Below are 12,851 nucleotides of genomic sequence, written 5' to 3' on the forward strand. Positions count from 1 at the left end.
ACAGACACCAATAAGTACCTTCATTCTCAGAGGAGAGGATCATTTTAATAACCTTGGCCACGAAATTGGCTCGTTAAGTTATATATATTTAGTCACTCGCTTCACTATGTGACGCTTGTATCGTTTTAGCTGAACATAAATTTGTCCGAAGAAACTCCGTTCTGACTTCCGAACATTATTATTATTAATGGCTTTATTCAATATTTTATTTTTGGTACAATTTATAATTCTCAGCACAAAGTATTTCAACAAGTTTCCTTTTCTTATTTCGTGATCGATCCTGACGATAAATACTGAGTGACCGCCAGTTAGATGTTAGCAGTTCAAGTATCGACATCTGAATAATGTTCATTCTTCTCAACGTATATTGTAACTACCACAATGTGTCTGATTGTACTTTTTAGTAACTTGTACATCGAAAGGTCGTAAACTTTTCATAAACGCGCCTAAGTGCGGTTAACAGACATAATAATGTGTTAGAACAAAGAAGAGTAGATAACTTGTTGAAATATCTAGATGGCAGGAACAGGTAGTCTAGATATTCAAGTAGGCTGCCGTGATGATATTCTGTACCGTTGGTGGTTGCCATATTAAAAGTTATTTAGTTGAATTGTATACAAAGTTAAAAAAAACACTAACGTTTCGCTACCGAAGCGATAGGAAATGGGTTAGTCTCGGAAGAAACATTAGCATTAAAATACATGTATATCCAGTTGACAAGATCCAATGACGATATGAACGTCTTGAATTTCACTGATAATCATTCGAAAATATTATAGAACTTGAAACTATGCAGTTCTGAATAGTAACAATATGAAAGCACATAATGAACCTTTGACGATTAAAAATAATCCAACGAATGAAAACTTCAAAATGATAGTACTCTATCGGATCTGCAAATCGAATTAATTTATTCAAAAGAACTGTCTGAATGAAACAATTAAAAACAACAGATAAACAAACTTACTTCCTTAAGATCACTATCTGTCATAGATTGCATAATTGAATAGGTAATTGCATGTCGTTGAAAATTAGGCAGAAATTCCAAAGATTGTGCATTACTAAGAATTATTTGAACATCTGAGTCGGGCTACAAAATTTAAAACAATATATCCTTATCTTAAAATTAAGAGGTCAAATAATCACTACAAAGTATCCAGATAATAAAATAACATCAAGTTAGAAAGTGACATTTATTTAAACATATAAACATTGGTATAAGGAAGCACCAAATACATATGCGCCACATAAATCATTCGACTTGTGTGAGGGCTGTGATACTGTCCTTGTGCCCGAACCGAAGCACATGGTTTTCTTAGGGGGTCACACCCAAAGCCTTTGACCTAAAGATCTGATCCACAAGGCAGTGGAGCAGCGTAAGGAGATGTAGTCCCATGGTAACCGGTGATCATCGATTGGTTCATACGCCATTTGTTCCTTCAAGATACTGGAGCTCATGTACACCATTTGTTTGGAATCAGGGTTTTCCAGCTTTCTTAGGTATACCCTCTGTACCCACCACTAACCCAGTTAAAGCGACAGACATTCGCCTTTCGTCCTCTCAATTTCGTAAACAACACCGCCGCCGCGAGAGGGTAGTGTGTAGGATTTCCCTGGCAGTGGTTGTATGCACGTGGACATGTGAGGGCATTTCGAGAGGGAGAGGTAACTCTCTCGACTCTCGGCCGTACCAGGGCATTTGGGGGCTGCAAAGAGGAGGTAGGTGTAGAGCACCCTGAGTCACTGATTTCCTAAACATCCATTTACCTTCACAGATAATTATGTTTTCAATTTTTTTAATTCGCCAATCATCTCTACCAATGGTGTGTACTTTTGCGCCTTCATAAAATTTCTACAATCAATCGTGAATCTGATTACTCAAAAACTAAAGAGGTTATACTACTACTATTCTAATTGTTGAAGAACAGATCACTAAATCAACTTATCTATTAGTTAAATCTTAATTATAGTTGTAAGTTTTCTATGTGAAACAATTCAAAAACACAATCGAATTAGGAGTGTTCAAATATCTGAAGAGAATTGATGAATTTTAATAGTTGAGATCACGAGATAGTTGAAGATAGATCACCGTGGAAAATCTAAAAGCACTGAAAGACTATTTCGTTCTGTTATGGGACTTCTCAGCAATGTACATCCACGATCCCAACTCGCAAGATTGATTAAATTAACCATTTTCAACTGTTTGAATCTAGTATTTCCACTATTAATTATCCTTTGCCAAATGCTATATCGTTCATCTTCAATACCATCATCTACGTATTAATGTACATTTTTTGAGTGTGAATTGGTTACTGAACGAAACTGTAAATCTATTGATATACAATAGATTTAATTTATTTTTAGACAAAAGTACTATTTCGATATTTTAAATATTTGTGATTAGTTGTATGGATAAAGATCAGTTGGCATTAGTTTATTATCCGTGTAGATTTAAAACTAATGACGCCTAATTATTGAAACATTTTAAAGTTGGTAAGTAAACTTTGTACAATATTCAATTTCGCCTGGAGCCTCTTTGGGACCACTGCCGGTCCCAACCCCGGGTAAAGGAGGAGGGTTGAGCATGAGGTTAGCGACCCCATCCTGTAGAAAACTAATTCGCTAAAAAAAGCTAACCAGAAAAAGTTATTCAGATCATTCAAATAACAAATGATTATAAATTCCTTCTATAGATTCCGGCAAAATTTCTTAAACAAACACAGCATCCGCTATGTTTGTAAGTCATCTCAAGTTGATATACTTAGAGAAATAAAGTGGGAGGAAATTAAATAGACTTAAAATAAAGGAATTCGGATAAGAATAAGAATAATAGCAAGAAACTAAACATATGAAGTACTACTGTTCAGAGAGAGAAAGATAAGTCGAGGCGCTCAAATGTATACATTTATAATAAAACTCAAAATTTAATGAAAGTATGAATGCGATTGAATCGATGCGAATGATTAACACCTCTACAAAGTCTTTAAATAGAGATTATGTAAGGTAATCGATATCTCGAGTAGTAATTTGCCAATCAGAATCCTGGTAATATTTCTTTACTTCTGACTAAACTACCTTCCGTTATTGCTATCTTCTTAAGCCTACACTAATTACATTAGTAAATCTTGAGTTTGAGGCCAAAAATAATCCTAACTTCTATCGATACTTTTAAGTGTATCTGCTTCTTCTAACTCGACCTTCGGTTCAATAATAGAAAACAAGCTGTAATACAGAGGTGGCAGTATATAACTCAAACATCTTTAGCTGATGTATATGAATTATCAGACCACAACTCAACCCAAATCTGAAATCATACTTTACAGATGATCATACTATATATATATATATATATATATATATATATATATATATATATATATATATATATATGTAGGTGGTATAGAACGAAGCAAATAGTACAAAACTAATAAACAATAACTAAGAAATAATAAGTCGCATAACAATAATTAAAAGTTATAAAGTAAACCTACAATACAAAGAATACAGGTATAGAATAAAACAACTGACCTATATTTATACAATTAAATTCGATAAAGTGTTGTGAATTAACAGTTCTTACTTTCGAATAATTGTTATACTGAATTAAGAGCAAATAAAATTGACTGGTTACTATAGTACAATTTTAAGTTACATTAAACTAGAAGTAATAATTTCATTATTATGAATACTTTAACAGTTAGTTAGTATTATTATTATTATTATTATTATTATTATTATTATTATTATTATTATTATTATTATGAAACTGACCTTATCAAGTAATTTGACAGGTTTTGAATTTAATACACGTTGATATTGAACTAACCAAAAGTCCAATTGATCGTCTTTCTTTTGTTGTTCGATTTCCTCCTTTAATACATAGATATGTTTAAATAAAAATGTGCATAATCGATATACGATGATTGATCGATCACTGAGTATAGTGAGCGATATCAGTCAGTCAGCTACAACGTAGGACCAGGCATATATATGCATCGGTCCAAGTTGCCATATCTCATTAACACAACAAGATGGACACCGGATTCATAAAAGTAGTTAATTCAGAAGTGGTAATATATGAAAGAAAGATTGCAATAAGGATAGAGTACAGGAAGAAAGAATTAGTTCGTAGAAAGAAACATATGAAGCGATCTTAATCTCTTAGTTTAAGGGAAGACAGGGAGTGTATACACCTACGCCATTGTGATCGATTCTGAGCCATGTCACCAAGAGTCCCCAACCATTGGTTACAATAGTCACGCGGACCCCAACCAAGTAGTCTGCATCTACCAACATGGCTCAGACTAGAAGTTAGTGACTTCAAGCACTGATGCCACGTTTTGGTTTGGCCGCCCCTAACTTTCTTCCAACCATCCCGAACGCCGGTTAGCATTGCACGTCGTGGTAATCGGTGTTCGAGCATACGTAACACGTGGCCCAACCATCTCAGTCGATGAAGATTCATAACCTCAACAACTGATTTACCATCATTCCCTAATACCCTGCGTCGAACCTCACTATTACTTACCCGTTGATCCCAGCAGACACCAGCAATATTTCTAAGACATCTGTGGTCAAATACTAGTAGCTTACGAGTGTCTTCTGCTCTTGATGGCCATTTTTCGCAGCCGTAAATTAAAACAGAACGGACTGCCGCGCAGTATACTCGTTCCTTAATTGATAGACGGATATCTCGCCTTCGCCATAGGTGACGTAAGTTGGCTAAAGCCAAACGAGCTTTTCGAATCCGTGTTGAGATTTCGTCAGACACTAACCCATTAGGGCTGATCAGACTTCCAAGATAAGTGAAGTTGTCAACGCGTTCGACTACTTCACTTCCTATCCTTAGTTCAGGTGTTGACGTAGACCAGTCCTGAAGCAGCAGCTTGCATTTAGAGGGAGAGAAACGCACTCCAAACATTCTGGCATTGTTGCTTAGTGCTACCAAAAGACTCTGCATTTTATCAGCGTCTTCACCAAACAGGACTATATCATCTGCGTATTCTAAGTCGATAAGTGGACCTCCTGGAAGGAGATCAATACCCGAGAATTCAGTAGACGAGAATGTTATTTCCATCAATAGGTCTATGGTGAAGTTAAACAAAAATGGAGAAAGTGGACAGACCAGTCCTGAAGCAGCAGCTTGCATTTAGAGAGAGAGAAGTGAGCGATATAATATTTGTTTGATTCCTAAAGGAGTTCAGTCGTGCTCCTAATAACTCTGTAACAACGTCTCAGACTGTAGAGTTGGATGATATGGGTTTGAATCCCACAAGAAACATCAGTTTCCTTAAGATTACAGGTATATCATGTTGATATATGTCAACTAGCACGAAACCCAAGTTATAAAGAGTTTTTGGCCGACTACCTGTAACCACCTAACATCTTAGAAATACTGAACTGAATCTACAGATAAAAGAAAAACTTCAAATACACATATACTCTGTTGTAAGTCTGGAATTTTTACAAATTAGTTTCCATATAATAAAATTTAATTTGTTTCTATAGAAGACAAAATGATATAATTAGAAAAATATGTGTATATAAATATTTTCCTTGAATATGTAAAGATAACGTACAATTTTAGTTCAACCACATCACCTGTCACCAAATTAACGAAGTTACATTGGACAGTTAGTTAAAATGGATCATGAAACAAAAGTTTATTGGAAATCATAGAATAGAGTGAAATGAACTTTACGTTAGACAAATGTTATAACGCTCTAAACGTGTTGTTGGAGATGCGGGAAGCGTCATTCGGCTAATGTTCGCTATTTTAAAAAAAAAGAGTTTGTTTCCGATGTTGTAAATATGGTCATGCTCAGGTATGTTGTAAAAGTACGCAAAAGATTGTCAACTATCGGCAAAAGTTTCGTAAAGGAAATACGAAGCAGACATCAAAAGAGATCCCACACAGACAAATTAGTATTTTACCTTAGATATGATGATAAATTTGTCATTTCCAGTAGTCAGTAATGTTCTCTTCGAATGTATTAATGCAAAACCTGGTAGCTACGTAACAGTTTAACATATATATGAAAATACATTTCATTATAGAAAACCAATATATATGTAATAAAGCACTTCCGTCAGTGTAATTCAAATAGTAGAATTAATTTGAATTCAAAAGCTTCTCTCTTTTAAAAAACTCAGTTACGTTTATTAAGAAAACCAGTATTCTGCAGAAGAAATTAAAGACAAATTAGTTATGTTAGAGAAATGACCGCATGACAACCGATAACAACAGACAATCAATAATAGGTATGTAAACAAAACAAAAACGATAAATAAGAGATTAGAGTATAGTAGAGAAAATGGTCTGATGGATTCTCCACTTAATATATTTTAACTATACATGAATCTAAATTGTGTGAAACATTCAAATAATTTGAGACCTCATCATGTCTCCTCAATAAATCATATTGACTTCTTTATATTATTAAAATCAGGAACTGATTTGTGATTGCGTAAATGTGATCAAAAGGACATTAATTGGGTCATCGAATGTCCCATACCAAATTATGTTACGGCACGTTGATTGGAAAAAAAATCTAGAATCTTCAACTGTAAAATTACAAATATGCTGGCGTTTTTTTTTCATTGTGATTCATTCTCACTTTACCTGGTTTATTTGGAGTATAATGACGTACCTATCCAAACCGTGTTCTGATCTCGACGACTAAGTCAAGAGAGGTAAAGTGGTCAAAAAATATAAAGCAATAAGGGTATCTCGATTAGACAACGAAATACTTAACAAAACTTATTACTAAGATTTCCAGAATAACATTAATATAACAAGACTTACCAAACGTTTTCGTAATTCCTTTTGACGATCTTGTTGTTCATCCATTAATTGAGTTAACAATTGTAGTAGTTCAGATCTACACTCATCAAGAACACGTTGATTAACCCCAGTACGCTGATTAACACGTGACCGTTCAGCTAAAGTAAGCCGGCAAAGTTCTTCTTCTACTAAGCATATCTCTTTTTGTAATCTTGCAACTTGACCATCTTTTTGACGTTGTAACTGAGCAAAAGCTTCTTTTTGAACACTTTCCTTTATGAGAAGTATTTTTAAAGAAAAAAATATAATATAAATCACAGTTATTACGGTATGAATTATCTGGAATTCAATCTTTTACAATGGAAACTGGTCGAATTGCTTCACAGGGGTGCAAAAACTAAAAAGTGTGTACATGTGGAGGGGTGGAGCTTGGCGTTCCTTCGTTATTATTATTATTATTATTAAATATACATCACCTGATTTCAGAGACATAATATTGCTCATAGTTTCACATTTGATCTAGAGACTACTAGCATTTTTTCTTCAAAACTGATTCTTTTCTGGCCAACATAATAAATTAGGGTAGATAGTTTAGTGGTTAGGTAAGCATAAATATTACAACCAATAAAATAATACACTTTATTCATTGAAATAAGTTATACAACTTCGGAGTAGGAATTTTTAAGTATCTCTAAAGTATCTTTGTTCTATAATAGATTCGGTTTATAGACACACAGGATTAACAAGCTTCCAGTACTAAATACAAATTATAAATCTTCTCTCTCTGCTGTAATTTAAATGAATAAATAATCTCTATCTCTTTATAGATCAAAGATTATTATTAAAACGAAAGGAAAGAATTTCAATCGATAGATCATAATGCAATGGAATAGTATGACTGAGAGATAGCTGTTCATGAATCCGAATTATTGATGTAATGCTCTCAATTGAACTGATATCAAAATACAAGGAACCTATCCAGTAGAATAGGTTTTCTTTCTTTTTACAAAATAACAGGCTTGTAAAAAAAGTATTGAATATAAGATCAATCGTGTTTAGAAGTCACTTAAAAAAATAAACGACTGAAGGATATGAAAACAACAGTAGTTATTCTATCTTCAATGGAATCAATGTCTAACTATTAGGCTTAATTACTGTCCTGTTATATCAATCATTCAAAAACTAGTATTTTTGAGGAAATCAACTATTTTAATTGAATGAGAAACTTAACAAAAATCTGTATCAAAGACTCCCTTTTTTTATAAAAAAAATTAAAATGTCATTTCACTTACCTCTAGCATAAGATTGAAGGTTAATTTTGTATGATCAGCACGTTTATTCGCTAAAACTTGTTCAACATATTCATTAGTGGAATCTTTATTATTTGAAAGACTGTGAAGTTTAGTTGAATTCAAATTCATTGTATGAACTGCATAAGCATTGTCTGTAATTGACAACATTTCTTGCATTGAAGCTATTTAAATAAAATTTTGTTAACAAACAAATTATTGAGATGGTGGAGAAGACTTGTAGCTCAGGTGGATGATTTTGATGAATTTTCGTTCTCTGAGCTGGATGGTTTGGTTGTGGAGCTTTCATCGTTCTTCTGAACGACATCATCAGCACAAACTTCCGAAAGAAGTTCTTCGAAAGTTTGTGCTAATGATGTCGTTCAGAAGAACGATGAAAGCTCCACAACCAAACCATCCAGCTCAGAGAACGAAACCCCATCAAAATAAATTATTATTCAGTTCCTATCTAACTAATTAAAAATACAAACAATAATGACGATTATCAAACAGAACCTAAAAATTATCTATTAACTAAGATATCTAAATATGATAAGCCAAATTACCAACTACTTTTTTCACCAATACAATCAATAATTAGACCGATCTGAAATTTCGATTACATTTAGACAACTTAGATTAACATTTTTACCATGACTATAACTTGATAATAAGCAATAAAATAAAAATGGCTGTTTACCAAAGTACTATAACAAATGTTGAAATAGGTGGCTTAAAGTAGTTAAAATACTCCACTTTCGATTGGAATATCTCAGGTTTGTTTCCCATCCGATCAAATACTATTTGACCAACCACGTATTATCAATATCTATCCAACAAACAGTGTGGATAAAAGCTGTCATACATAAACCTGTATGTATATCAACAACATACAGTTACAGATCATTTTATCTGTTTAAAAAGATAATGGATTACTCTACTGTGTCGTTTTCAGTGATATACCATTACTACTTAAAATTAGTATTTATTATTCTATGATACTCAGAGCCTGTTAAATCACGGTAAGGAATATGGTAACGCGTTAAAATGTAGTGACATTTTTGTCATGATATATAACTATATTATATATTGTTCAGTGCATTTCTTAAAATTTTCAATAGTTCCCAAGTTGGAAATTTATCAAAATAAGTTTATGACTATCTCTTTTGGTCTACTTTGTTTAATAGTATAGTTAAAGGGTTTTTCAAGTTTGTCATAAATTGATCCCAGTTTGGGTACCACGGAAACCTAAGGAGCATTGTACAACAGTTTCATCCTAATATCAGACTCCTCAGCAGAATGCTAGGGATCGAACACAGGACTTATAGGTTTATCAGTCAACGCTTTAACCGTTAGAATAACTGAGTTGGCTTCTGGTGCTATAATTTCAACTACAATGGGTCTGCGATATAGTACAACGACCATTTAATACCATCGGTAACAACTGTTCAAATAAACTGAACTAAACTAAACTTCACTTGTCATGATATTCCCAATTAAACTTTAAGAATAAATTTCGAATCAAATCACTGTTGAGTACAGAATAATAATTTTATTATATTCCATGGTTTATAATAGTGTTTAACTGAAATCAATCTGTGATGGACACAACCTACTTCCTTTAATGTTAATTTTGAGTTTAATTATAAAAAGACTTTTCATTGTACTTTGATAGTGGTGCTTTATTGGTCTCTATCTAGTACTCTTTGATCAATGGGCTTCACAGAACTTGATGAGACTAGGAGCAATAATATGACATGAAGAACGTATATTTCGATAGAAAGTGAAACTGAATGTACTGTGGATTATTTAAAGGGGATTCTAGCATCTTCTTAACTCATATTCCAGTACCGATTGGCTAAAAAACAAATCAATCAAAATACTCGGAATATTTTCACAATGGCCATGTAAGTTATATCGCTAAGAACTGATCCATCTAACAGATAGCTAAAAATGATATTCACAATCTAACGAACCAGATAAATATTTATCAAACAAATTTAAAATATCCACTCTCCTCCAGTACAATAATAAAAAAGCTATAATACAGCTTAAAAGGGAATACTGAGAAATTATAAGAGCAAAGTGGACATTAATTATATACACTGTTGCGGAGATATAAAATATTCCTCCAAAAAGTCCAGAGGGACCCTGAAAATTCTGGGAAAGATTTTAACCAATCGGCGTTGAATAGAAGCGTCTCAGAAACATCTAAAAAGTGAAGAGTCACGTGTCACACTTCTGATTGGATGGTTACCTATTTTGCTACTATGTTTAGTATAGGTCCATAACCTTCCAGAAGTCCGAAACCATTTGAAATACCATGGATACCACTGATTTTCTTTACATAAGCTAACTTGCAGTAAAACGTTTTTTCCACACTTTGCGCCTTTTATTTTTCCTTCAAGTTGTCGTGTAGATTTAATTGGGATTATTAGAAGAGACAACGAAAGTGTTGTAAGGTGTAACTAACCATTTCCAAGAAAGAACGTAAAGTTGATACATCCGTCGGTGGAGGCATGGACTTAATGGCTTTGACATTTTCAGGATCAGGTTTTCTCCCGTTTTTATCGATTATGAATCCCAAATACCGGACTTGCTCCATGTAAAAATCACATTTTTCGGAACGCAGTCTGAATCCATAATCTGCTATGCGTCTGAGAACCGTATCCACCTTATTCTCTAAATCAACATAGTCTGTACCCATGATCAATATATCATCGAGATAAGCCGCGGTACCAGGAATGTCTTGTAACATAGTGCCCATAACTTGTTGGAAGATTGAAGGGGCGGTCTTTACTCCAAAAGGAAGTCGGTTATATCGGAACAATCCCTTGTGAGTGTTTATTGTCAAGTAATGCTTATGTGGTGGTCGGTATTCGATATATCCCTTAAACTTCGTATACAATTCGTCTTGATAACCGTCCTATTTAACCCACAACGGTATATTATTCAGAAGGCGAATACGAAGCGTTGATTACGTTTATTTCGAGACCACACACACAGATGTTCAAAATTTACAGATGCATTAAACGAGCATTAAGAGTTGTGTCGAACGGCAAACAGGCAAGCGAGCGACTGAGCGAATGTAAGTAATCGAGTACAATCAAGCGAGCGAGAAAGCAGAGTCAACCATATGAATAACGTGGACATATATATAGCATGTGAAATTAATGAGTAATCGAATCAAATAAGCGGTTAGTAGTGAGACTAGCAGAGTGACATAAATGCGTAGGCCGTAAGCAATATTCAAGCATGCGTATTTCATACAAGCACAAAATAATAATAAGGGTACAATAAATTGTTATAGTGCGGATGGCTTTGTCCGCTAAATAAGTTAGCAAAAGGGCTTAACTGAGTTAAATGAGAATAAACCCATTTGCACGTAAGTCGCTATACTTACACTCATCTGCTACTGGAATCTGTAGATAAGCGTCTGATAGGTCTAATTTCGCAAAATACTTACCCCATTCAGTTTCGCAAATAAATCCTCTGGTACCGGCAATGGGTATTGATGGGCTTCAAGCGCTTCATTTAATCCAGTCGAATAATCTGCACATAACCGGATATTTCCATTAGGCTTTTTAACAACCACTATTGGAGCTGCCCAATCAGAAAAGTTTACTGGCTCTATTATTCCACTTCTTTGCAGACGCTCTAACTCTTGTTCAACAATAGGTAGCGCTGCATAGGGTACCGGGCGTTTTGGTCTGAAGACGGGGTGATTCCTGGTTTAAGAATCAATAGTGCTTTTACCTTTTGCATTCCCCCAACTCTTCCGTAAACACTTGACTGTGTCTTTCCAATACAACACTCTTCAGATCCTTTTCCACCGGTTTATTGGTTCTCACTGCGCTGCATATGTGGTTAATGGAATGATTTGCTGATTGTAGTGTTTCTATCAAGTCTAGACCTAGCAAATCTAGTCCTGGATTCTCTGTGAGATATGAAGTTGCATTCGTTTTCGCGTTTCCTTTCGAAACTATACAACAAACCTCTCCAACAATATTTAGTTTTCCTCCAGATGCGCTGTGAGCTAACTGGGTTGTTGGGAGCACCTGTGGTTTACCGATAAGATTCCAAGTTCTCCGACTAATAAGTGTGATGTCAGAAGCGGTGTCGAGTTGCAGGCGGGCACGCTCTTTATTTATATCCAAGTTTACATACTTTCTTTGGCGGCAAATTCGTGCTCGATTATGTGATACCAATATTTTGTTAGTTCGAGCACTAAATCTGTATTTCTTCGAGTAGGGTTTCAAAGAATGTCGTTTATGGGTTCTTTTTCTGCAGCAGTTTTCTTTATGTCCCTTGCGATGACACTTGCTACAACAATGTTCTTTATATGGGCAGAACCTTTTATAATGCCAACCACCACAAGACCAACATGGAGATGAAGGCTGATTAACTGTGTGCGATACCTTTCTTGAGCAAGAATCGTTCTTTCCGCTTACAGCACGAACGTATGGCAACTGGCCATTATTTTCGACCATCGAAGTGTCATGCTTTAGGTTTACCAATCTCTGGCACTCTGTGGTTACTTCTTGTAGTGTCATATTCGGACATTGTTCAATTTTACTCAAAATTCTAGTTGTAATATCGGCATCTTCGGGAGATTGGAGGCTGCACACAAATACGAGACACTTAAACTGGTCTTCTGTCATTGCTGATAGTTTGAAACGCTCACATTCACGGTTTACTAAACCCGCATGCTTCACCCAGTCATCATCACCTGCTTTTGTCATCTTGAGACATTGATAACGAATATTAAACAAGGATGA

General features: G+C 34.6%; 1 protein-coding gene across 2 annotated transcripts in view; it reads right to left on the reverse strand.

The window, feature by feature from the left end:
- Positions 1–12,851, reverse strand: part of LRSAM1_1 (E3 ubiquitin-protein ligase lrsam1) — a 41,283-nt gene that overhangs the window by 8,305 nt on the left and 20,127 nt on the right. For both annotated transcript variants that reach the window (XM_051214196.1, XM_051214195.1), the window contains exons 10-13: positions 8,077–8,258; positions 6,806–7,057; positions 3,772–3,870; positions 968–1,090 (exon numbers count right to left, since the gene is read on the reverse strand). In XM_051214196.1, the coding sequence (XP_051067345.1) occupies positions 968–1,090; positions 3,772–3,870; positions 6,806–7,057; positions 8,077–8,258 (656 nt within the window). The remainder of the gene's footprint in view (positions 1–967; positions 1,091–3,771; positions 3,871–6,805; positions 7,058–8,076; positions 8,259–12,851) is intronic.

The sequence above is a fragment of the Schistosoma haematobium genome, chromosome 2 (genome assembly GCF_000699445.3).
Source record: "Schistosoma haematobium chromosome 2, whole genome shotgun sequence".
NCBI lineage: Eukaryota > Metazoa > Platyhelminthes > Trematoda > Strigeidida > Schistosomatidae > Schistosoma > Schistosoma haematobium.